Here is a 26262-nt window from a genome sequence, read left to right on the forward strand (position 1 = left end):
GCACACAGACATGAAAATTATATCCACGGATTCATTGGACTCTGAGGAAGTAGGTAAAAAGGCTTCATTACCAAAATATTTAAGCATCCCTTTAAGTTGCCTCAACTTGTGTCAAGTCAGTTATTTTAAGTCCACATTTCTCTAAAAGATTAAATAATTTCAAGCCATTTTGAACAGTCAGCTGGGCCAAGTCATTTTGAACAGTCAGCTGGGCCAAGTCATTTTGAACAGTCCGCTGGGCCAAGTCATTTTGAACAGTCCGCTGGGCCAAGTCATTTTGAACAGTCCGCTGGGCCAAGTCATTTTGAACAGTCCGCTGGGCCAAGTCATTTTGAACAGTCAGCTGGGCCAAGTCATTTTGAACAGTCCGCTGGGCCAAGTCATTTTGAACAGTCCGCTGGGCCAAGTCATTTTGAACAGTCCGCTGGGCCAAGTCATTTTGAACAGTCAGCTGGGCCAAGTCATTTTGAACAGTCAGCTGGGCCAAGTCATTTTGAACAAGTCAGCTGGGCCAAGTCATTTTGAACAGTCAGCTGGGCCAAGTCATTTTGAACAGTCAGCTGGGCCAAGTCATTTTGAACAGTCAGCTGGGCCAAGTCATTTTGAACAGTCAGCTGGGCCAAGTCATTTTGAACAGTCAGCTGGGCCAAGTCATTTTGAACAGTCCGCTGGGCCAAGTCATTTTGAACAGTCCGCTGGGCCAAGTCATTTTGAACAGTCAGCTGGGCCAAGTCATTTTGAACAGTCAGCTGGGCCAAGTCATTTTGAACAGTCAGCTGGGCCAAGTCATTTTGAACAGTCAGCTGGGCCAAGTCATTTTGAACAGTCAGCTGGGCCAAGTCATTTTGAACAGTCAGCTGGGCCAAGTCATTTTGAACAGTCAGCTGGGCCAAGTCATTTTGAACAGTCAGCTGGGCCAAGTCATTTTGAACAGTCCGCTGGGCCAAGTCATTTTGAACAGTCCGCTGGGCCAAGTCATTTTGAACAGTCCGCTGGGCCAAGTCATTTTGAACAGTCAGCTGGGCCAAGTCATTTTGAACAAGTCAGCTGGGCCAAGTCATTTTGAACAAGTCAGCTGGGCCAAGTCATTTTGAACAGTCAGCTGGGCCAAGTCATTTTGAACAGTCCGCTGGGCCAAGTCATTTTGAACAGTCCGCTGGGCCAAGTCATTTTGAACAGTCCGCTGGGCCAAGTCATTTTGAACAGTCCGCTGGGCCAAGTCATTTTGAACAGTCCGCTGGGCCAAGTCATTTTGAACAGTCAGCTGGGCCAAGTCATTTTGAACAGTCAGCTGGGCCAAGTCATTTTGAACAGTCAGCTGGGCCAAGTCATTTTGAACAGTCAGCTGGGCCAAGTCATTTTGAACAGTCCGCTGGGCCAAGTCATTTTGAACAGTCAGCTGGGCCAAGTCATTTTGAACAGTCAGCTGGGCCAAGTCATTTTGAACAAGTCAGCTGGGCCAAGTCATTTTGAACAAGTCAGCTGGGCCAAGTCATTTTGAACAGTCATTTTTTGAACAGTCAGCTGGGCCAAGTCATTTTGAACAGTCCGCTGGGCCAAGTCATTTGAACAGTCCGCTGGGCCAAGTCATTTTGAACAGTCCGCTGGGCCAAGTCATTTTGAACAGTCCGCTGAACAGCCAAGTCATTTTGAACAGTCCGCTGGGCCAAGTCATTTTGAACAGTCCGCTGGGCCAAGTCATTTTGAACAGTCCGCTGGGCCAAGTCATTTTGAACAGTCCGCTGGGCCAAGTCATTTTGAACAGTCCGCTGGGCCAAGTCATTTTGAACAAGTCCGCTGGGCCAAGTCATTTTGAACAGTCAGCTGGGCCAAGTCATTTTGAACAGTCCGCTGGGCCAAGTCATTTTGAACAAGTCAGCTGGGCCAAGTCATTTTGAACAAGTCCGCTGGGCCAAGTCATTTTGAACAGTCCGCTGGGCCAAGTCATTTTGAACAAGTCCGCTGGACCAAGTCATTGATCTTGCTTTCTGGAACAGATGTCATTTCACCAGACTGAAATGGTTCAGAGTTTGTAAACCAAGTAATTAAAACACTTTTTTATTTCAAATTCTTTACAGAAGTATCACAACAGCTAGTTAACCATAAGACTTAAAAAAACACGGGATCATCCAACTTTCATTGAAACATGTGCAAGCGTCTAGTTACTTTACGCAACGACAACAAACATAGCTGTTGGAGGTACAAAACGCAACGGGAATAAAATGGGCATTATTATTATACACCTAAACAATACAATTCAATGCTAGTCGTAATATAGCCAATTTATAAACACAAATAACAACCTGTAAAAACTAAAAAAAATGATTTTTTTTTTCTCTCTCATGAAAACCAGAATTTTATGTCAAGTGCAATGAGGAAGACCTCGAGGTGAAGAGCACTTATTCCATTTCTCTCATGATATAACAGTACCTGTAAACAGCATGTATGTAGCATGAAAGACTAATGTTCTTACACTATTTTTTTTGGAGGGGAATTCTTGATTGGAGACTAAAAATTTGATGAATCTTTTGATGAATTTGACCGTTGCAGAGCAATGGGACATGTATTGTTCCCAACCCCCCCCTCCCCAAAACAAAACAACGAGTGTGGTCGGAAAGCTTTACAAAATGAAAAAAAAAAAAAAAAAACAACTAGACAGGAAATATAAATATACTGGATAAATGCATTTCTCACTAAAAAAACAACAATACTGCATGATTCAGTTGGTGGTAGAAACAGTACAATCCTTTTCAAAGTTAGCATTTAGGACCCCCCACCCCCCAACAAAAAGGCAAAAAAAACAACTAAAACATACATAAAAATAGTGAAAAAGACATTCCCAAATGGCACCACATTCCCTATATAGTGCACTACTTTTGCCCAGAACCCTAGGAGGCTCTGGTCAAAAGTAGGGCGCTGTATAGGAACCAGTGGCATTTGGACCTCAGGCAGTGTCTAAACCAGGTGGAATCTTGGTCCGGCTGTAGCGATGATGTCACTGTAAGGCTCGGTCTGGTTGAGCTCGATGGCCTGCTGTTTCTTCAGAACCAGGAAACTGTAGAACTTGGCGGCCGCCTGCTTCTTGTTGTTGTCTCGACACAGCGCCAACAAGCTGACCTGCTCGGCTCCCGTCTTGGCCATGACTCGCTGTAGAGAGGAGAGAACAGAGAGACGGTCACCTTACTGATCAATGGTCTGTTCAACCAGATAACAGACCGACCCAGGGGGTCGTCCAGCGAGATAACAGACCGACCCAGGGGGTCGTCCAGCTAGATAACAGACCGACCCAGGGGGTCGTCCAGCTAGATAACAGACCGACCCAGGGGGTCGTCCAGCTAGAAACAGACCGACCCAGGGGGTCGTCCAGCTAGATAACAGACCGACCCAGGGGGGGTCGTCCAGCTAGAAAACAGACCGACCCAGGGGGTCGTCCAGCTAGATAACAGACCGACCCAGGGGGTCGTCCAGCTAGATAACAGACCGACCCAGAAGGTCGTCCAGCTAGATAACAGACCGACCCAGGGGGTCGTCCAGCGAGATAACAGACCGACCCAGGGGGGGTCGTCCAGCTAGAAAACAGACAGACCCAGGGGGTCGTCCAGCTAGAAACAGACCGACCCAGGGGGTCGTCCAGCTAGATAACAGACCGACCCAGGGGGTCGTCCAGCTAGATAACAGACCGACCCAGGGGGTCGTCCAGCTAGATAACAGACCGACCCAGGGGGTCGTCCAGCTAGATAACAGACCGACCCAGGGGGTCGTCCAGCTAGATAACAGACCGACCCAGGGGGTCGTCCGGCTAGATAACAGACCGACCCAGGGGGTCGTCCAGCTAGATAACAGACCGACCCAGGAGGTCGTCCAGCTAGATAACAGACCGACCCAGGGGGTCGTCCAGCTAGATAACAGACCGACCCAGAAGGTCGTCCAGCTAGATAACAGACCGACCCAGGGGGTCGTCCAGCGAGATAACAGACCGACCCAGGGGGTCGTCCAGCTAGATAACAGACCGACCCAGGGGGTCGTCCGTCCAGACCGACCCAGGGGGTAGAGATAACAGACCGACCCAGGGGTCGTCCGGCTAGATAACAGACCGACCCAGGGGGTCGTCCAGCTAGATGACAGACCGACCCAGGGGGTCGTCCAGCTAGATAACAGACCGACCCAGGGGGTCGTCCAGCTAGATAACAGACCGACCCAGAAGGTCGTCCAGCTAGATAACAGACCGACCCAGGGGGTCGTCCAGCGAGATAACAGACCGACCCAGGGGGGGTCGTCCAGCTAGAAAACAGACAGACCCAGGGGGGGTCGTCCAGCTAGAAAACAGACCGACCCAGGGGGTCGTCCAGCTAGATAACAGACCGACCCAGGGGGTCGTCCAGCTAGATAACAGACCGACCCAGGGGGTCGTCCAGCTAGATAACAGACCGACCCAGGGGGTCGTCCAGCTAGATAACAGACCGACCCAGGGGTCCCAGCTAGATAACAGACCGACCCAGGGGGTCGTCCGGCTAGATAACAGACCACCCAGGGGTGTCCCAGGATAACAGACCGACCCAGAAGGTCGTCCAGCTAGATAACAGACCGACCCAGGGGGTCGTCCAGCTAGATAACAGACCGACCCAGAAGGTCATCCAGCTAGATAACAGACCGACCCAGGGGGTCGTCCAGCTAGATAACAGACCGACCCAGGGGGTCGTCCAGCTAGATAACAGACCGACCCAGGGGGTCGTCCGGCTAGATAACAGACCGACCCAGGGGGTCGTCCAGCGTAGATAACAGACCGACCCAGGGGTGTCCGACTAGATAACAGACCGACCCAGGGGTCGTCCAGCTAGATGACAGACCGACCCAGGGGTCGTCCAGCTAGATAACAGACCGACCCAGGGGGTCAGCTAGATAACAGACCAGATGGGGTCGTCCAGATAACAGACCGACCCAGGGGTTCGTCCAGCTAGAAAACAGACCGACCCAGGAGAAAGTGGTTCGCCCAAATAAGAGATGATGGAATGACCGCTAAGATATGAAGTCAGTTGCCTCCAGACAACCAGATGAACCTGAACAGCTCATCATATGTAGACATCAGATATCACCAGATGAACCTGAACAGCTCATCAGATGTAGACATCAGATATCACCAGATGTAGATATCACCAGATGTAGACCTCAGATATCACCAGATGTAGACCTCAGATATCACCAGATGTAGACATCAGATATCACCAGATGTAGACATCAGATATCACCAGATGTAGACATCACCAGATGTAGACATCAGATATCACCAGATGTAGACATCAGATATCACCAGATGTAGAAACCAGATGTAGACATCAAATATCACCAGATGTAGACATCAGATATCACCAGATGTAGACATCAGATATCACCAGATGTAGACATCAGATATCACCAGATGTAGACATCAGATATCACCAGATGTAGACATCAGATATCACCAGATGTAGACATCAGATATCACCAGATGTAGACATCAGATATCACCAGATGTAGACATCAGATATCACCAGATGTAGACATCAGATATCACCAGATGTAGACATCAGATGTAGATATCACCAGATGTAGACATCAGATATCACCAGATGTAGACATCAGATATCACCAGATGTAGACATCAGATATCACCAGATGTAGACATCAGATATCACCAGATGTAGACATCAGATATCACCAGATGTAGACATCAGATATCACCAGATGTAGACATCAGATATCACCAGATGTAGACATCAGATATCACCAGATGTAGACATCAGATATCACCAGATGTAGACATCAAATATCACCAGATGTAGACATCAGATATCACCAGATGTAGACATCAGATATCACCAGATGTAGACATCAGATATCACCAGATGTGTAGATACCAGATATCACCAGATGTAGATATATCACCAGATGTAGACATCAGATATCACCAGATGTAGACACCAGATATCACCAGATGTAGATACCAGATATCACCAGATGTAGATACCAGATATCACCAGATGTAGACATCAGATATCACCAGATGTAGACATCAGATATCACCAGATGTAGACATCAGATATCACCAGATGTAGACATCAGATATCACCAGATGTAGACATCAGATATCACCAGATGTAGACATCAGATATCACCAGATGTAGACATCAGATATCACCAGATGTAGACATCAGATATCACCAGATGTAGACATCAGATATCACCAGATGTAGACATCAGATATCACCAGATGTAGACATCAGATATCACCAGATGTAGACATCAGATATCATGTAGACATCAGATATCACCAGATGTAGACATCAGATGTAGACATCAGATATCACCAGATGTAGACATCAGACATCACCAGATGTAGACATCAGATATCACCAGATGTAGACATCAGATATCACCAGATGTAGACATCAGATATCACCAGATGTAGACATCAGATATCACCAGATGTAGACATCAGATATCACCAGATGTAGACATCAGATATCACCAGATGTAGACATCAGATATCACCAGATGTAGACATCAGATATCACCAGATGTAGACATCAGATATCACCAGATGTAGAAACCAGATGTAGATACCAGATATCACCAGATGTAGATACCAGATATCACCAGATGTAGACATCAGATATCACCAGATGTAGACATCAGATATCACCAGATGTAGATACCAGATGTAGATACCAGATATCACCAGATGTAGACATCAGATATCACCAGATGTAGACATCAGATATCACCAGATGTAGACATCAGATATCACCAGATGTAGACATCAGATATCACCAGATGTAGACATCAGATATCACCAGATGTAGAAACCAGATGTAGATATCATCAGATATCACCAGATGTAGATATCATCAGATATCACCAGATGTAGATATCATCAGATGTAGATACCAGATGTAGACATCAGATATCACCAGATGTAGACATCAGATATCACCAGATGTAGACATCAGATATCACCAGATGTAGACATCAGATATCACCAGATGTAGACATCAGATATCACCAGATGTAGACATCAGATATCACCAGATGTAGACATCAGATATCACCAGATGTAGACATCAGATATCACCAGATGTAGATACCAGATGTAGATATCAGATATCACCAGATGTAGACATCAGATATCACCAGATGTAGACATCAGATATCACCAGATGTAGACATCAGATGTCATCAGATATTCTCCAACGACCTGTTTTCCATTATAGCAGTTTTCCACATGGAAATGTAATATTCTGTACCTCTAATTCCCAACAGAACATTAGCATAGTTTGTTTGTTTACTTGAAGAAGTGAATAACAAGATATTTGTTTACCTGAAGGCCGTGCAGCATCTGCTGGGTCCTCTTATTCCACCTCTTCTCCTCCTGGTCCTGAGTTGGATCCCCCTCCTCCTCCTGCAAACACACACACACACACACTCTGAAAACATGCAGGACCTCAAGGTGGCTGGACACAGTCCATTCATCTCCAAAGGTATCATAGATGTGTATTACCCACAAATGTTACTTTTCCATCAGGCCAGTTGAGGTCAAATTGTTGAGGTGTTTATCAAGCTAAGGTTCAAGTTGACCCCAAGAGTGAAGAGTCTCTCTACCCCCTCCCCAAGAGTGAAGGTCTCTACCCTCCCCCCCCCCCAGGTCTCTACCCTCCCCTCCTCCCCCCAAGTTGACCCCAAGAGTGAAGAGTCTCTACCCTCCCCTCCTCCTCCAGGTCCCCTCCAGGTCTCTACCCTCCCCTCCTCCCCCCAGGTCTCTACCCTCCCCTCCCCCCAGGTCTCTACCCTCCCCTCCCCCCCAGGTCTCTACCCCCCCCCCAGGTCTCTACCCTCCCCCCTCCCCCCAGGTCTCTACCCTCCCTCCCCCCCCAGGTCTCTACCCCCCCCCCCCCCAGGTCTCTACCCTCTCCCCTCCCCCCAGGTCTCTACCCTCCCCCTCCCCCCCAGGTCTCTACCCCCCCAGGTCTCTACCCTCCCCCCCCCCCAGGTCTCTACCCTCCCCCCTCCCCCCTCTCTACCCTCCCCTCCCCCCCAGGTCTCTACCCCCTCCTCCCCCCAGGTCTCTACCCTCCCCTCCAGGTCTCTACCCCCTCCTCTCTACCCTCCCCCTCCCCCCAGGTCTCTACCCTCCCCTCCTCCCCCCCAGGTCTCTACCCTCCCCTCCCCCCCAGGTCTCTACCCCTCCCCTCCTCCCCCAGGTCTCTACCCTCCCCCCCTCAGGTCTCTACCCTCCCCTCCCCCCCAGGTCTCTACCCCCCCCAGGTCTCTCCCCCCCCCCAGGTCTCTACCCTCCCCCCCCCTCAGGTCTCTACCCTCCCCTCCCCCCAGGTCTCTACCCCTCCTCTCTACCCTCCCCTCCCCCAGGTCTCTACCCTCCCCTCCTCCCCCAGGTCTCTACCCCTCCTCCTCCCCCCCCAGGTCTCTACCCTCCCCCTCCTCCCCCCCCCAGGTCTCTACCCCCCCCCCCCAGGTCTCTACCCCCTCCTCCTCTCTACCCTCCCTCCCCTCCCCCCCCAGGTCTCTACCCCCTCCCCCCCCCAGGTCTCTACCCTCCCCCCCCCCCAGGTCTCTACCCCCCCCCCTCCCCCCAGGTCTCCACTCCCCCCCCTCTCCCCCCCAGGTCTCTACCCTCCCCCCCCCAGGTCTCTACCCTCCCCCCAGGTCTCTACCCTCCCCTCCAGGTCTCTACCCTCCCCCTCCCCCCCCCAGGTCTCTACCCTCCCCTCCTCCCCAACCCCCAGGTCTCTACCCCCCCCCCTCCCCAGTCTCTACCCTCCCCCCCATATAAACCCTCTCTGATAGTAAGTTGCCACCACTCACCTCCTCATCACTGTCATCCTTGTCCTTCTTCTCCTTGTCCAGCAGATCCAGCTCAGGGACCAGCTGTGTGAGGCTGAGGCTCTCCTCTGGGGGCAGGTCTACCTGGGGCAGGTCTACCTGGGGCAGGTCTACCTGGGCCATGGAGAGGACTGAGAGATCAGCCTGAGGCTCCTGGGCTCCCATCTAAATGGACGAGACGAGAGAGGGTTGTTGGATACACATACCAGAACTAGTCAGAGGCAAGACAAAACATCAACCTTTTCATTACTGGTAGTTGAATACATTTAAATACACTTTGCTGTTATTATTGGGGGGGGGGGGGTTACGCACATCGTTTAACATTATGTAAGTGTAGCAGATGCTCTGATTCAGAGACTTAACTAGGTGCATCCGACTACAGTAGGTAAGACAACTAGTCACAGGAAATGGACAAAACATGAATGATTCCATTGCTGGCTGGTTGTTCCATATCCATTCTGACGGGGTTTTTAAAATGTATTTATTTTACCTTCATTTAACTAGGCAAGTCAGTTAAGAACAAATTCTTATTTTTACAATGACGGCCTACCGGGGAACAGTGGGTTAACTGCCTTGTTCAGAGGCAGAACAACAGATTTGTACCTTGTCAGGTCTGGGATTTGAACTTGCAACCTTTTGGTTATTAGTCCAACACTCTAACCACTAGGCTACCCTGCCGCCTCTACACTCTAACCACTAGGCTACCCTGCCGCCTCTACACTCTAACCACTAGGCTACCCTGCCGCCTCTACACTCTAACCACTAGGCTACCCTGCCGCCTCTACACTCTAACCACTAGGCTACCCTGCCGCCTCTACACTCTAACCACTAGGCTACCTCTAACCACTAGGCTACCCTGCCGCCTCTACACTCTAACCACTAGGCTACAGCCTCCTGAACCACTAGGCTACCCTGCCGCCTCTACACTCTAACCACTAGGCTACCCTGGCCAGCCTAACCACTGAATGAAACCACTAGGCACCCTGCCGCCTACACTCTAACCACTAGCAGGCCAGCCTCCTGAATGAAACTAGGCAGCAGTACTCAACCACTAGGCTACCCTGCCGCCTCACTCTAACCACTAGGCAGCCGCCTACACCTAACCACTAGGCTACCCCAGCCTCCTGAATGAAAGCAGCAGTACTCACAGGCAGGCCAGCCTCCTGAATGAAAGCAGCAGTACTCACAGGCAGGCCAGCCTCCTGAATGAAAGCAGCAGTACTCACAGGCAGGCCAGCCCCCCTGAATGAAAGCAGCAGTACTCACAGGCAGGCCAGCCCCCTGAATGAAAGCAGCAGTACTCACAGGCAGGCCAGCCCCCTGAATGAAAGCAGCAGTACTCACAGGCAGGCCAGCCTCCTGAATGAAAGCAGCAGTACTCACAGGCAGGCCAGCCTCCTGAATGAAAGCAGCAGTACTCAGACAGGCCAGCCTCCTGAATGAAAGCAGCAGTACTCACAGGCAGGCCAGCCTCCTGAATGAAAGCAGCAGTACTCACAGGCAGGCCAGCCTCCTGAATGAAAGCAGCAGTACTCACAGGCAGGCCAGCCTCCTGAATGAAAGCAGCAGTACTCACAGGCAGGCCAGCCTCCTGAATGAAAGCAGCAGTACTCACAGGCAGGCCAGCCTCCTGAATGAAAGCAGCAGTACTCACAGGCAGGCCAGCCTCCTGAATGAAAGCAGCAGTACTCACAGGCAGGCCAGCCTCCTTGTGTTTGAGTCCGTGTGGGGTGGACGGTGGTGGCATGACAGACTCATCCAGGGTGGTCCTACTTCCCTCCATGGCTGAGGCCTGCAGCATACTGGGTTCCTCCATGATGGTCTGGTCTGAGGAGAGAGAGAGAGACACAGGGTTGGTTTGATAATGACAGGTCTGGTCTGAGGAGAGAGATGGAGAAAACCTTCTCTGGGGTTAGTATACGAGGGGTGGGACAGCCTCCTCTCTGGGGTTAGTATATGAGGGGTGGGACAGCCTCCTCTCTGGGGTTAGTATATGAGGGGTGGGACAGCCTCCTCTCTGGGGTTAGTATATGAGGGGTGGGACAGCCTCCTCTCTGGGGTTAGTATATGAGGGGTGGGACAGCCTCCTCTCTGGGGTTAGTATATGAGGGGTGGGACAGCCTCCTCTCTGGGGTTAGTATATGAGGGGTGGGACAGCCTCCTCTCTGGGGTTAGTATATGAGGGGTGAGACAGCCTCCTCTCTGGGGTTAGTATATGAGGGGTGGGACAGCCTCCTCTCTGGGGTTAGTATATGAGGGGTGAGACAGCCTCCTCTCTGGGGTTAGTATATGAGGGGTGAGACAGCCTCCTCCCTGGGGTTAGTATATGAGGGGTGGGACAGCCTCCTCTCTGGGGTTAGTATATGAGGGGTGGGACAGCCTCCTCTCTGGGGTTAGTATATGAGGGGTGGGACAGCCTCCTCTCTGGGGTTAGTATATGAGGGGTGAGACAGCCTCCTCTCTGGGGTTAGTATATGAGGGGTGAGACAGCCTCCTCTCTGGGGTTAGTATATGAGGGGTGGGACAGGGAGACAGCCTCCTCTCTGGGGTTAGTATATGAGGGGTGAGACAGGGAGACAGCCTCCTCTCTGGGGTTAGTATATGAGGGGTGGGACAGCCTCCTCTCTGGGGTTAGTATATGAGGGGTGAGACATGGAGAAAGCCTCCTCTCTGGGGTTAGTATATGAGGGGTGAGACAGGGAGACAGACTCCTCTCTGGGGTTAGTATATGAGGGGTGAGACAGGGAGACAGCCTCCTCTCTGGGGTTAGTATATGAGGGGTGGGACAGCCTCCTCTCTGGGGTTAGTATATGAGGGGTGGGACAGCCTCCTCTCTGGGGTTAGTATATGAGGGGTGGGACAGCCTCCTCTCTGGGGTTAGTATATGAGGGGTGAGACAGCCTCCTCTCTGGGGTTAGTATATGAGGGGTGGGACAGCCTCCTCTCTGGGGTTAGTATATGAGGGGTGGGACAGCCTCCTCTCTGGGGTTAGTATATGAGGGGTGAGACAGCCTCCTCTCTGGGGTTAGTATATGAGGGGTGAGACAGCCTCCTCCCTGGGGTTAGTATATGAGGGGTGAGACAGCCTCCTCTCTGGGGTTAGTATATGAGGGGTGAGACAGGAAGAAAGCCTCCTCTCTGGGGTTAGTATATGAGGGGTGAGACAGGGAGAAAGCCTCCTCTCTGGGGTTAGTATATGAGGGGTGGGAGGCTGAAGGTAACTTACCAATAACGTCCCTGCCAGACAGAGCCTCCTCTCTGGGGTTAGTATATGAGGGGTGGGAGGCTGAAGGTAACTTACCAATAACGTCCCTGCCAGACAGAGCCTCCTCTCTGGGGTTAGTATATGAGGGGTGGGAGGCTGAAGGTAACTTACCAATAACGTCCCTGCCAGACAGAGCCTCCTCTCTGGGCACCTCGGGGTTCTCCAGGTCCTTCAGGAACTCATCCAGACTATCAGCCTCTCCTCCCTTCCTCCTCTTCCTCATCTCATCGGGCACCAGGGGAGTCAGGCACCGCGTGAACATCTGACAAAACAGGACATAGTTCAGTGCCTCTCCACCCTTCCTCCTCTTCCTCATCTCATCAGGCACCAGGGGAGTCAGGCACCGTGTGAACATCTGACAACACAGGACATAGTTCAGTTTGCTGTTCCAGAGCGGCTGTGTGTTGATCTCCTCCTGTCTCTTACCTTCAACAGTTTGCTGTTCCAGAGCGGCTGTGCTTTGATCTCCTCCTGTCTCTTACCTTCAACAGTTTGCTGTGCTTTGATCTCCTCCTGTCTCTTACCTTCAACAGGTTGCTGTTCCAGAGCGGCTGTGCTTTGATCTCCTCCTGTCTCTTACCTTCAACAGTTTGCTGTTCCAGAGCGGCTGTGCGGGGAGAGAGAAGAGTTTCTCCACTCCTCCGGTCTCTTACCTTCAACAGTTTGCTGTTCCAGAGCGGCTGTGCGGGGAGAGAGAAGAGTTTCTCCACTCCTCCGGTCTCTTTCCACATCATCAGCTTCTTGGTGGGAGGGGCCAGGTCCAACGTGGTCACGATGTCCGAGTAGTCGCTGAGCTGGGCGCGGATCGATTTACTGTCCAGCTCTTTCAGGTTGTCGACAATCAGCTTCCTCTTCCTCTTCGCCTTGGTCTCTTTCACTAGACAGAGAAGTGTGGATGTCATTCTGACACTAGACAGAGAAGTGTGGATGTCATTCTCGTTCACTAGACAGAAGTGCGGATGTCATTCTCGTTCACTAGACAGAAGTGCGGATGTCATTCTCGTTCACTAGACAGAAGTGCGGATGTCATTCTGACACTAGACAGAGAAGTGCGGATGTCATTCTCGTTCACTAGACAGAGAAGTGCGGATGTCATTCTCGTTCACTAGACAGAGAAGTGCGGATGTCATTCTCGTTCACTAGACAGAGAAGTGCGGATGTCATTCTCGTTCACTAGACAGAGAAGTGCGGATGTCATTCTTCGTTCACTAGACAGAGAAGTGCGGATGTCATTCTCGTTCACTAGACAGAGAAGTGCGGATGTCATTCTCTGTCACTAGACAGAGAAGTGCGGATGTCATTCTCGTTCACTAGACAGAGAAGTGCGGATGTCATTCTCGTTCACTAGACAGAGAAGTGCGGATGTCATTCTCGTTCACTAGACAGAGAAGTGCGGATGTCATTCTCGTTCACTAGACAGAGAAGTGCGGATGTCATTCTCGTTCACTAGACAGAGAAGTGCGGATGTCATTCTCGTTCACTAGACAGAGAAGTGCGGATGTCATTCTCGTTCACTAGACAGAGAAGTGCGGATGTCATTCTCGTTCACTAGACAGAGAAGTGCGGATGTCATTCTCGTTCACTAGACAGAGAAGTGCGGATGTCATTCTCGTTCACTAGACAGAGAAGTGCGGATGTCATTCTCGTTCACTAGACAGAGAAGTGCGGATGTCATTCTCGTTCACTAGACAGAGAAGTGCGGATGTCATTCTCGTTCACTAGACAGAGAAGTGCGGATGTCATTCTCGTTCACTAGACAGAGAAGTGCGGATGTCATTCTCTGACACTAGACAGAAGTGTGGATGTCATTCTCGTTCACTAGACAGAAGTGTGGATGTCATTCTCGTTCACTAGACAGAAGTGTGGATGTCATTTTCCCACTAATGACCAAAAATCCCCATTTCTTTAACATTAGTTTTCTTCTGCCACAGAGCGAGAAGTTTGATAGGTTAGCTGAAACGTTAGCAGAATAAAGAAGTTTGATAGGTTAGCTGAAACGTTAGCAGAATAAAGAAGTTTGATAGGTTAGCTGAAACGTTAGCAGAATAAAGAAGTTTGATAGGTTAGCTGAAACGTTAGCAGAATAAAGAAGTTTGATAGGTTAGCTGAAACGTTAGCAGAATAAAGAAGTTTGATAGGTTAGCTGAAACGTTAGCAGAATAAAGAAGTTTGATAGGTTAGCTGAAACGTTAGCAGAATAAAGAAGTTTGATAGGTTAGCTGAAACGTTAGCAGAATAAAGAAGGTGATTCTTCGCCAGCAGGGGGCAGGTGTTTATTTCCGGGTTTCGTACGCAGACTGGAGTCATTCAAAGAAAAGGAGATTCTTCCAAAGCTCAAGTCCCTGTGGTGTCAATGTTCAACCATATCAAGTCCCTGTGGTGTCAATGTTCAACCATATCAAGTCCCTGTGGTGTCAATGTTCAACCATATCAAGTCCCTGTGGTGTCAATGTTCAACCATATCAAGTCCCTGTGGTGTCAATGTTCAACCATATCAAGTCCCTGTGGTGTCAATGTTCAACCATATCAAGTCCCTGTGGTGTCAATGTTCAACCATATCAAGTCCCTGTGGTGTCAATGTTCAACAATATCAGAGGCAACCAGAGGCAACTCAAGTTATTCTCTTAGTTCCAGACAAGCGGAGGCAACTCAAGTTATTCTCTTAGTTCCAGACAAGCGGAGACAACTCAAGTTATTCTCTTAGTTCCAGACAAGCGGAGACAACTCAAGTTATTCTCTTAGTTCCAGACAAGCGGAGACAACTCAAGTTATTCTCTTAGTTCCAGACAAGCTGAGACAACTCAAGTTATTCTCTTAGTTCCAGACAAGCTGAGACAACTCAAGTTATTCTCTTAGTTCCAGACAAGCGGAGACAACTCAAGTTATTCTCTTAGTTCCAGACAAGCTGAGACAACTCAAGTTATTCTCTTAGTTCCAGACAAGCTGAGACAACAAGTTATTCTCTTAGTTCCAGACAAGCTGAGACAACTCAAGTTATTCTCTTAGTTCCAGACAAGCGGAGACAACTGAAGTGTTTTTCATTGTGTTTTTACAGAACTAGAGATTAAAAGTACCCAACACCGCTTTGCTGGGAAGAAAGATTTGTTTGGCATACTTTTGATACTGAAATGTAAATCAGATTTTCAACCAAAACCTAATATTAGATAAAGGGAACCAGAGTATAGAAATAATTAAATATATTATTATTATATAGTTATTCAACACCCAATTCCCCGGTGAAAAAGTAATTGCCTCCTTTACAACTCAATAAAACTTCAAATTTTAACCAAACACTGCATCCCACAGTAAGAACCTCATACCAACGGTCAAGCATGGTGGTGGTATTGTGATGGTTTTGGGGGATGCTTTAAGTATAACTATACCTTTTCCTTGTTATTTGTGAACTCAGGTTCCCCTTTATCTAATATCAGGTTTTGGTTGAAGATCTGATAACATTCAGTATCAGAAATATCCAAAATAATTTTACTATTTTTTATTTATTTATTTTAAATCAGAAAAAGGGGGCAAATACTTTTTCACAGCGTTGTTTTTATAGCAGATTCACATTTTAACAGTCAATGAAATAGTGTTTTCGGTTGTGTCTCTACACTATTCTGACAGAGGAGAGCTGAGAGAAGTGTTTTTGGGTTGTGTCTCTACACTATTCTGACAGAGGAGAGCTGCTCACCAGACAAGCTGAGAGAAGTGTTTTTGGGTTGTGTCTCTCCACTATTCTGACAGAGGAGAGCTGAGAGAAGTGTTTTTGGGTTGTGTCTCTCCACTATTCTGACAGAGGAGAGCTGAGAGAAGTGTTTTTGGGTTGTGTCTCTACATTATTCTGACAGAGGAGAGCTGAGAGAAGTGTTTTTGGGTTGTGTCTCTCCACTATTCTGACAGAGGAGAGCTGAGAGAAGTGTTATTGGGTTGTGTCTCTCCACTATTCTGACAGAGGAGAGCTGAGAGAAGTGTTATTGGTTGTGTCTCTCCACTATTCTGACAGAGGAGAGCTGAGAGAAGTGTTATTGGGTTGTGTCTCTCCACTATTCTGACAGAGGAGAGCTGAGAGAAGTGTTATTGGTTGTGTCTCTCCACTATTCTGACAGAGGAGAGCTGAGAGAAGTGTTATTGGGTTGTGTCTCTCCACTATTCTGACAGAGGAGAGCTGAGAGAAGTGTTTTTGGGTTGTGTCTCTACACTATTCTGACAGAGGAGAGCTGCTCACCAGACAAGCTGAGAGAAGTGTTTTTGGGTTGTGTCTCTCCACTATTCTGACAGAGGAGAGCTGAGAGAAGTGTTTTTGGGTTGTGTCTCTCCACTATTCTGACAGAGGAGAGCTGAGAGAAGTGTTTTTGGGTTGTGTCTCTACATTATTCTGACAGAGGAGAGCTGAGAGAAGTGTTTTTGGGTTGTGTCTCTCCACTATTCTGACAGAGGAGAGCTGAGAGAAGTGTTATTGGGTTGTGTCTCTCCACTATTCTGACAGAGGAGAGCTGAGAGAAGTGTTATTGGTTGTGTCTCTCCACTATTCTGACAGAGGAGAGCTGAGAGAAGTGTTATTGGGTTGTGTCTCTCCACTATTCTGACAGAGGAGAGCTGAGAGAAGTGTTTTTGGGTTGTGTCTCTACACTATTCTGACAGAGGAGAGCTGCTCACCAGACAAGCTGAGAGAAGTGTTTTTGGGTTGTGTCTCTCCACTATTCTGACAGAGGAGAGCTGAGAGAAGTGTTATTGGTTGTGTCTCTCCACTATTCTGACAGAGGAGAGCTGAGAGAAGTGTTATTGGGTTGTGTCTCTCCACTATTCTGACAGAGGAGAGCTGAGAGAAGTGTTTTTGGGTTGTGTCTCTACACTATTCTGACAGAGGAGAGCTGAGAGAAGTGTTTTTGGGTTGTGTCTCTCCACTATTCTGACAGAGGAGAGCTGAGAGAAGTGTTATTGGGTTGTGTCTCTCCACTATTCTGACAGAGGAGAGCTGAGAGAAGTGTTATTGGGTTGTGTCTCTCCACTATTCTGACAGAGGAGAGCTGAGAGAAGTGTTTTTGGGTTGTGTCTCTCCACTATTCTGACAGAGGAGAGCTGAGAGAAGTGTTATTGGGTTGTGTCTCTCCACTATTCTGACAGAGGAGAGCTGAGAGAAGTGTTATTGGGTTGTGTCTCTCCACTATTCTGACAGAGGAGAGCTGAGAGAAGTGTTATTGGTTGTGTCTCTCCACTATTCTGACAGAGGAGAGCTGAGAGAAGTGTTTTTGGGTTGTGTCTCTCCACTATTCTGACAGAGGAGAACTGAGAGAAGTGTTTTTGGGTTGTGTCTCTCCACTATTCTGACAGAGGAGAGCTGAGAGAAGTGTTTTTGGTTGTGTCTCTCCACTATTCTGACAGAGGAGAGCTGAGAGAAGTGTTTTTGGGTTGTGTCTCTCCACTATTCTGACAGAGGAGAGCTGAGAGAAGTGTTATTGGTTGTGTCTCTCCACTATTCTGACAGAGGAGAGCTGAGAGAAGTGTTTTTGGGTTGTGTCTCTCCACTATTCTGACAGAGGAGAACTGAGAGAAGTGTTTTTGGGTTGTGTCTCTCCACTATTCTGACAGAGGAGAGCTGAGAGAAGTGTTTTTGGGTTGTGTCTCTCCACTATTCTGACAGAGGAGAGCTGAGAGAAGTGTTTTTGGGTTGTGTCTCTACACTATTCTGACAGAGGAGAGCTGAGAGAAGTGTTTTTGGGTTGTGTCTCTCCACTATTCTGACAGAGGAGAGCTGAGAGAAGTGTTATTGGTTGTGTCTCTCCACTATTCTGACAGAGGAGAGCTGAGAGAAGTGTTTTTGGGTTGTGTCTCTCCACTATTCTGACAGAGGAGAGCTGCTCACCAGTGATGTCGATGGGCTCCAAGGCAAAAGCCTCCTCCTCATTGTGGACCAGAGTGGTCTGTTCCGTCTGGTCCTGCATGGCCGGCAGGGGCTCGACTGGGCCGGAGTCGGGACTGTCTGGACCCGCTGTGGCACAACAACACATCTTAATGCAGGGAGTGATGACAGCAGTAATTATCTTCTAGGTCGTTTTAATGGTGTCATGGTTAAATCAATAATAAACAAGTTCATAGGTTGTTTTAATGGGGTCATGGTTAAATCAATAATAAACAAGTTCATAGGTCGTTTTAATGGGGTCATGGTTAAGTCAATAATAAACAAGTTCATAGGTCGTTTTAATGGTGTCATGGTTAAATCAATAATAAACAAGTTCATAGGTCGTTTTAATGGGGTCATGGTTAAATCAATAATAAACAAGTTCATAGGTCGTTTTAATGGGGTCATGGTTAAATCAATAATAAACAAGTTCATAGGTCGTTTAATGGGGTCATGGTTAAATCAATAATAAACAAGTTCATAGGTCGCTTTAATGGGGTCATGGTTAAGTCAATAATAAACAAGTTCATAGGTCGTTTTAATGGTGTCATGGTTAAATCAATAATAAACAAGTTCATAGGTCGTTTTAATGGGGTCATGGTTAAATCAATAATAAACAAGTTCATAGGTCGTTTTAATGGGGTCATGGTTAAGTCGATAATAAACAAGTTCATAGGTCGTTTTAATGGGGTCATGGTTAAATCAATAATAAACAAGTTCATAGGTCGTTTTAATTGTGTCATGGTTAAATCAATAAACGTTTTAATGGTGTCATGGTTAAATCAATAATAAACAAGTTCATAGGTCGTTTTAATGGGGTCATGGTTAAATCAATAATAAACAAGTTCATAGGTCGTTTTAATTGTGTCATGGTTAAGTCGATAATAAACGTTTTAATGGTGTCATGGTTAAATCAATATTAAACGTTTTAATTGTGTCATGGTTAAATCAATAATAAACGTTTTAATTGTGTCATGGTTAAATCAATAATAAACGTTTTAATTGTGTCATGGTTAAATCAATAATAAACGTTTTAATTGTGTCATGGTTAAATCAATAATAAACGTTTTAATGGTGTCATGGTTAAATCAATAATAAACGTTTTAATGGTGTCATGGTTAAATCAATAATAAACGTTTTAATGGTGTCATGGTTAAATCAATAATAAACGTTTTAATTGTGTCATGGTTAAATCAATAATAAACGTTTTAATGGTGTCATGGTTAAATCAATAATAAACGTTTTAATTGTGTCATGGTTAAATCAATAATAATAAGTTCATAGGTCATTTTAATTGTGAATTGTTATCGATTAACCAAACATACAAGCTTGTGATCCGGGTAGTGTTCAGTAGGGAGAAAACGTTTTGAAACAGGGAGGTACAACCTGAACTTGTCCAATGAGAACACAGGTGTTTGTTTTCTGCTGGGGAAAAGTATTTGCTACGGTACGCCCCAAATGAACAACACACTGATATGTTATCCCAGAAAGAGAGAAAGATCAACAGATTTTAAATGACCACATTGGTCTGGGTAATGAACGTACGTGACTGTAGGTTGTCGAAGTCGTCGTCATCGTCTCCATGGTCTGGGGGAATCACGCTCTCTGTGATGGCTGGAGGGTCGTCAAATATACCACCCCCATCCTCCTGGGACAGTAGTTTATCCACTGGACAAACGAGACAACACACGGTTCAGGCTCCGGGACAAACCATTTGGAGTGGGGGGGGTGATAACACATTGACTGCCGTCATCGCATCACCCTGAATTTAGAATAGTACTATATTAATCCTTCACACAAACACACAGCTTAGAGCACAGAGACAGTCACCACTATGGGGCGGTATCCCAGCATTCCCCTCCCTCCCTAAGAGCACAGAGACAGTCAACACTATGGGGCGGTATCCCAGCATTCCCCTCCCTCCCTACCCAACATTCCCCTCCCTAAGAGCACAGAGACAGCCAACACTATGGGGCGGTATCCCAGCATTCCCCTCCCTCCCTAAGAGCACAGAGACAGTCAACACTATGGGGCGGTATCCCAGCATTCCCCTCCCTCCCTACCCAACATTCCCCTCCCTAAGAGCACAGAGACAGCCAACACTATGGGGCGGTATCCCAGCATTCCCCTCCCTCCCTAAGAGCCCAGAGACAGTCAACGCTATGGGGCGGTATCCCAGCATCCCCCTCCCTAAGAGCACAGAACCAGTCAACACTACGGGGCGGTATCCCAGCATTCCCCTCCCTCCCTCCCCAACATTCCCCTCCCTCCCTAAGAGCACAGATAGTAAACACCATGGGGCGGTTTCCCAGCACCCCCCCTCCCTACCCAGCATTCCCCTCCCTCCCTACCCAGCATTCCCCTCCCTAAGAGCACAGAAACAGTTGACACTATGGGGCGGTTTCCCAGCATCCCCTCCCTCCCTACCCAGCATTCCCCTCCCTCCCTACCCAGCATTCCCCTCCCTCCCTACCCAGCATTCCCCTCCCTAAGAGCACAGAAACAGTTGACACTATGGGGCGGTTTCCCAGCATCCCCCTCCCTCCCTACCCAGCATTCCCCTCCCTCCCCTACCCAGCATTCCCCTCCCTAAGAGCACAGAAACAGTTGACACTATGGGGCGGTTTCCCAGCATCCCCCTCCCTCCCTACCCAGCATTCCCCTCCCTCCCTACCCAGCATCCCCTCCCTCCCTACGCAGCATTCCCCTCCCTCCCTACCCAGCATTCCCCTCCCTCCCTACCCAGCATTCCCCTCCCTCCCTACCCAGCATTCTCCTCCCTAAGAGCACAGAAACAGTTGACACTATGGAGCGGTTTCCCAGCACCCCCAACCCTCCCTACCCAGCACCCCCCCCCTCCCAGCATCCCCCTCTCCCTACCCAGCATCCCCCCTCCCTACCCAGCATCCCCCCTCCTCCCTACCCAGCATTCCTCCTTCGTTGTTCTCCATGGTGTCTCCAAAGTCGTCGTACTCCAGGTGGTTGGACTTGTCCGGCAGTTGAGCAGGCCCAGGCTCCGCCTCCAGCAGCAGATTAGAGGCTGCCGCTCCATGGATGATGTCCTCTTCAAAGCCTCCCTCTACCCTCATCATCTCACGGTCATCCATGCCAAAGTCAGCTGGGAGCGCAGGAGGGACACAGAGGGTTGTTACAATACATGGAAAGCCAATGGCAAAGAGATGGGATGTAAAGGTAATATTAAGGTAAGGTAATATTCATGAGAAGGTCTGATTCTAACTAATCTAAGTATGTCTCCAGCTAGGTAATCTAGTTAGCATTATGAGAATGTGTCTCCAGCTAGGTAATCTAGTTATCATAATGAGAGAATGTCTCCAGCTAGGTAATCTAGTTAGCATTATGAGAATGTCTCCAGCTAGGTAATCTAGTTATCATAATGAGAGAATGTCTCCAGCTAGGTAACCTAGTTAGCATTATGAGCATATGTCTCCAGCTAGGTAACCTAGTTAGCATTATGAGCATATGTCTCCAGCTAGGTAATCTAGTTAGCATTATGAGAATGTCTCCAGCTAGGTAATCTAGTTAGCATTATGAGAATGTGTCTCCAGCTAGGTAATCTAGTTATCATTATGAGAATGTGTCTCCAGCTAGGTAATCTAGGTAGCATAATGAGAATATGTCTCCAGCTAGGTAATCTAGGTAGCATAATGAGAATATGTCTCCAGCTAGGTAATCTAGTTAGCATAATGAGAATGTCTCCAGCTAGGTAATCTAGGTAGCATTATGAGAATGTATGACTTAGTTTTAGATTTGCATATTCATGAACCAGTTGGTTTTTACAGGGGAAATACAATGTGTATTATGAACATGACTTGCTATGCATATTCAGTAGCGATCCAAAACCCAGTTAAAGAGATTCTCAGGTACTTTGTATACTTTTCAGCCAGTAGTTCTGAAAGTAGCACACGAGCCAAAAGCGGTCCACAAAAATGTGCATAATACATCACAAATGTGCACAACGTTGTTGCTCTCTCTCTCCCTGCTGTGTCCACTGGGCCGTTGAGCCCGCCCTGGATAGCGCTGGGCAGGCCTCCGGCTAGCTGTCACTCAAATGGGAGGAGCTGAAGCTCATTGGCTAGAACTAAAATTGCTAGGGGGCTGGCCCACATGGGGAAGATGTAAACTCCACATTGACATCAAGCCAAAGGCGGGAGTTGAAATAAATATACACACTTTCTTGATCGCCAAAGTACTGGATTATGTCGAACAAAAGCCAGGAATATTGACAGACAGCTCCTTACCAAAGTCATTGTCCTGCATGAGGCTGAGGTTGCCCACCTCCTCCCTCATGGTGATCTCCTCCACTCTGCTCTGGTTCAGGGTGAACTGCTGGGCGACGTCTATGTCGCTGTGGAAACAAACGGCAGTGTAAAACGTTTCAACTCAGTTCCTTATAGCGCTGCATAATCACCCGTTCCTTATGTCAGATAGCCGAGTACAATCTGTATTTGGTTAGGAAGGGGACGGGGGTCTCCTAAAATTAGGAGAATACTTGTTTGGTGATTTGCATCCTCATTAGTTGCCTGTTACAATTAGCAACAGTCCTCTTCCTGGGAGGCTTGTGTCGGGTTGTATTGGGAGGGAACTTCCTCCATAGACACTAATATATATATATATATATATAGAGATATATATATATATCTATAAATCTATCTATATATCTCTATATATCTATCTCTATATCTCTATATCTATCTATATCTCTATCTATATATATCTATCTATCTCTATATCTATCTCTATATATCTATCTCTATATATCTATCTATATCTCTATCTATATATATATCTATCTATCTATCTATCTATATATCTATCTATATATCTATCTATTTCTATATATCTATATGACTTACTCAAGGTCAGGTAAGGGTTGGTCAAAGTCGTGGAAATCCTCCGGCAGGGTGATAGCGTTGTAGGCAGCCTCTCTGTTCTCCTCTGGCAGATCCACCACACCTGGAGGGTGGTGAGCAAATAAACAACAGTAAGACTGGGATCACCAGGCGCTCAAACTCCTGATCTCTTCAAGTTTAGTCCTAGTCAAGTACCTGGTCTGAAAGCCACGTTGATTAACCTTATTCCTAGTCAAGTACCTGGTCTGAAAGCCACGTCGATTAACCTTATTCCTAGTCAAGTACCTGGTCTGAAAGCCACGTTGATTAACCTTATTCCTAGTCAAGTACCTGGTCTGAAAGCCACGTTGATTAAGCTTATTCCTAGTCCCATAAGACACTAGCTACATACCTGGTCTGAAAGCCACGTTGATTAACCTTATTCCTAGTCACTTAACACCCTAGCTACATACCTGGATTGAAAGCCACCTTGATTAAGTGTATTTCCTAGTCCCATAATAAGAGCCAAGCTACGCACCTGGTCTGAAAGCCATCTTGATTAAGTTTATTTCCTAGTCCCATAATAAGAGCCAAGCTACGCACGTGGTCTGAAAGCCACGTTGATGAAGATTATTTCCTAGTCCCATAATAAGAGCCAAGCTACGCACCTGGTCTGAAAGCCATCTTGATCTTGATGAAGGCTTCATTACAGTCAGCCAGGAGGTACTTGGCCTTCCTGTTGTAGATCCTCACCACACCGAGCAGGAGGTGACCGGAGGTCCTCAGTGCCATCTTCACCTAGGGGGAGGAGACAGAACCATGGGTGTATTCAGTGTGGTGAAATGTTATGAACGCTGTTGAAACAGAATGAAGAGAGACGATATGATTCTCTATTCTATCTGACAATCATTTCTGGTCTACAAAATAGACTTCTAGTTCTAGAACGTTGCGTAATGATGTGCCCTCCTGAACAGGTCCCATAGATCACATTACATCATCACCATCGGCTGAAGAACAGTCAACCGCAAGCATCACCCAGTAGCTGTGGTCACTACCAAGGTATGTTACTCGATGTGGGTAACATGCATGCAGTCTCAGTCAATCGGCCTGGTACTAATCTGGTCACTAGCTAGTTCCATCATTAGACCCATGTCTACTTCTTCCACACGTAGATCTGAAACTATTGGCTTGGTCAATGCGGAAATAAGGTTAGCCAATGGGACAGCCAAGGGATGAGACTGACTTCTCAGACTGGGTCTTCATTGTGTAAGGGCATTCAACAGAGACATGAATCATGATACCTGCTAGCCAGGTCTCCGCTTACCTTGGGGCAGATAATGCTCTCCACACTGCTCTCTAGGTTACATTCAAACACATGAGCCTTGGTTAGCTTCTTGTCCCAGTGAGCCGCTAGCCAGATCTTGGCCAGAGGCCCACGTTTGGACAGGACAAAGTGGGCGTAGAACATTGTCCCGGTTGGTTGCTAGCTCTTGAAGAACCGGGGGTAAGAGCACCTGGAATAGAGAAAGACGTATTTGAAAGCTTTATTAAGATGGAATGTGAAATAGCAACTTTCTCTAAATGTTTAGGTAGCTAAGCTTTTGGGAAGAAAATTCTACATGCAAAATAGGCGGTAGTTGTAGCTAATATCAACAAATGAAGTGTCGTTTTGGATTGAAGATCAGACTCATTCACGACTCTTTTGGCTTTTTGGATGATAGGAGACCAATAATCAGAAATATCTGCCTTGCAATCTAATAAACAACTTAAGTTAGCTAATTATTGTACTGGTTGAAACAGGATTTATATAGTTAGCAGCTCATGTTCAAGTACTGGTGGACTTGCGAGTTAAAAGTTGTCCGAAAAAAAAATCTACTACTTGGGGCTTTGATTGAACATGGCTAGGTTAGCATGCTAACATGCTAGCTCACGTTAACCGTTCAGTTAGCAAGAGAGCTAGTTAGCTAGCTTGAAATCCTAGCAACAATTTCGGAAAATATATCGAAGTAAACAAAATAAGAAGAGAAGCATGATAATGCGTAATCATAATTGATCATAATTGTGGGATGCATCATTTCACGCTAACTAGCGACGGTGCTGAGCGTGCGTGCATTAACTGCAAACACTTTTTTCCCCCCGGTAGCGGTTAGCAGGCGCGCTAGTTGGTAGGAGGGCCCCGGTACAGAAAGCATCGGCGTGCACGCTAATTTCTGATCACAAAACTCACAAATCATTTTTTTTTTCATAAAGTAAAATATATTTAACTTACCGATTGTACCCCCCCTTTCAAAATAAATATCAATGATTATGCAATTACTCCCAGCGATTGTCTCTTCCTGTTGTACTCATGAAAAGAATCAAGATGGCGCCAGTAGACTTCCTCCCGCTCAGTGTCCTTTTAAAATCAGCAGGATGTTTACAGCCCGAAACATGGCGAAGGAGGAGTCTGCTCGTGTTGACAGCCAGCTGCAAATGGCAAATACATTGACCAATGATAGCGGGCGAGATTGTTTAAATTCGATTATTGCAAAAATAAAATATGCAATCTGATTCATTCAAGTGTGTTTGTTGTGTACGAAAATGTGTATGCACTATCTACTGTATAATCTCTCTGGATAACTGACTAAAACATGTATGTGTGTGAAAGATAGAGAAGGACGAGATGCTTTGCTCCTGAGCCAGACTTTAAAATGTGCGGATTCGATTAGCCAAGGAGCACCAGTCTATGGCCCGTGACTTGAACGGGCAAAAGTAAATGTAATAAATGTCACATGCGCCGAATACAACATGTGTGGACTTTACCGTGAAATGCTTATGTACAAGCCCTTTCCCAACAATGCAGGGTTAAAAAGTCAAAACAATGAGCAAAAAAGGTAACAGTAACACAATACAATAACAATAATTAGACTATATACAAGGAGTACAGAGTCACTGTGCAGGGGTACCAGGTAGTAATGAGACTATATACAAGGAGTACCAGCACAGAGTCACTGTGCAGGGGTACCATGTAGTAATGAGACTATATACAAGGAGTAGAGTCACTGTGCAGGGGTACCAGGTAGTAATGAGACTATATACAAGGAGTACAGAGTCACTGTGCAGGGGTCTGAGGTAGTAATGAGACTATATACAAGGAGTACAGAGTCACTGTGCAGGGGTACCAGGTAGTAATGAGACTATATACAAGGAGTACCAGTACAGAGTCACTGTGCAGGGGTACCAGGTAGTAATGAGACTATATACAAGGAGTACCAGTACAGAGTCACTGTGCAGGGGTACCAGGTAGTAATGAGACTATATACAAGGAGTACCAGTACAGAGTCACTGTGCAGGGGTACCAGGTAGTAATGAGACTATATACAAGGAGCACCAGTACA

The 26262-nt window shown here is 47.2% G+C and overlaps 1 protein-coding gene across 2 annotated transcripts; it reads right to left on the reverse strand.

Annotated features, from left to right (window-relative positions):
- Nucleotides 1-2042: 2042 nt before the first annotated feature.
- LOC135575081 (double-strand-break repair protein rad21 homolog A-like) lies at nt 2043-25287 on the reverse strand. Of its 2 annotated transcripts, XM_065027249.1 has the most exons (14): nt 25155-25287; nt 24210-24399; nt 23554-23683; nt 22910-23009; nt 22295-22401; nt 20959-21153; nt 19581-19703; nt 18000-18125; nt 12793-13016; nt 12251-12401; nt 10568-10701; nt 8857-9039; nt 7355-7435; nt 2043-3147 (listed from the first exon to the last, which is right to left on the reverse strand). In XM_065027249.1, exons 2-14 carry the CDS (start codon nt 24351-24353, stop codon nt 2956-2958), a joined length of 1890 nt encoding a protein of 629 aa, XP_064883321.1. In that variant the 5' UTR covers nt 24354-24399; nt 25155-25287; the 3' UTR covers nt 2043-2955. The 2 variants fall into 2 exon arrangements, with proteins under 2 accessions (XP_064883321.1, XP_064883322.1); XM_065027250.1 differs by lacking the exons at nt 23554-23683; nt 24210-24399; nt 25155-25287 and adding an exon at nt 23424-23441.
- Nucleotides 25288-26262: the final 975 nt, after the last annotated feature.

This window comes from Oncorhynchus nerka, linkage group LG14 (genome assembly GCF_034236695.1).
Source record: "Oncorhynchus nerka isolate Pitt River linkage group LG14, Oner_Uvic_2.0, whole genome shotgun sequence".
Taxonomy (NCBI): domain Eukaryota; kingdom Metazoa; phylum Chordata; class Actinopteri; order Salmoniformes; family Salmonidae; genus Oncorhynchus; species Oncorhynchus nerka.

Excerpts from the sequence above, each read along its gene's own strand:
- LOC135575081 (XM_065027249.1), bottom strand. The coding sequence starts at position 24,353 with ATGTTCTACGCCCACTTTGTCCTGTCCAAACGTGGGCCTCTGGCCAAG. Across the intron at positions 23,010-23,553 it reads CAAGATGGCTTTCAGACCAG|GTGTGGTGGATCTGCCAGAG; the intron begins GTGCGTAGCTTG and ends ACCACCCTCCAG. Across the intron at positions 7,436-8,856 it reads AGGATGACAGTGATGAGGAG|GAGGAGGAGGGGGATCCAAC; the intron begins GTGAGTGGTGGC and ends GTGTGTTTGCAG.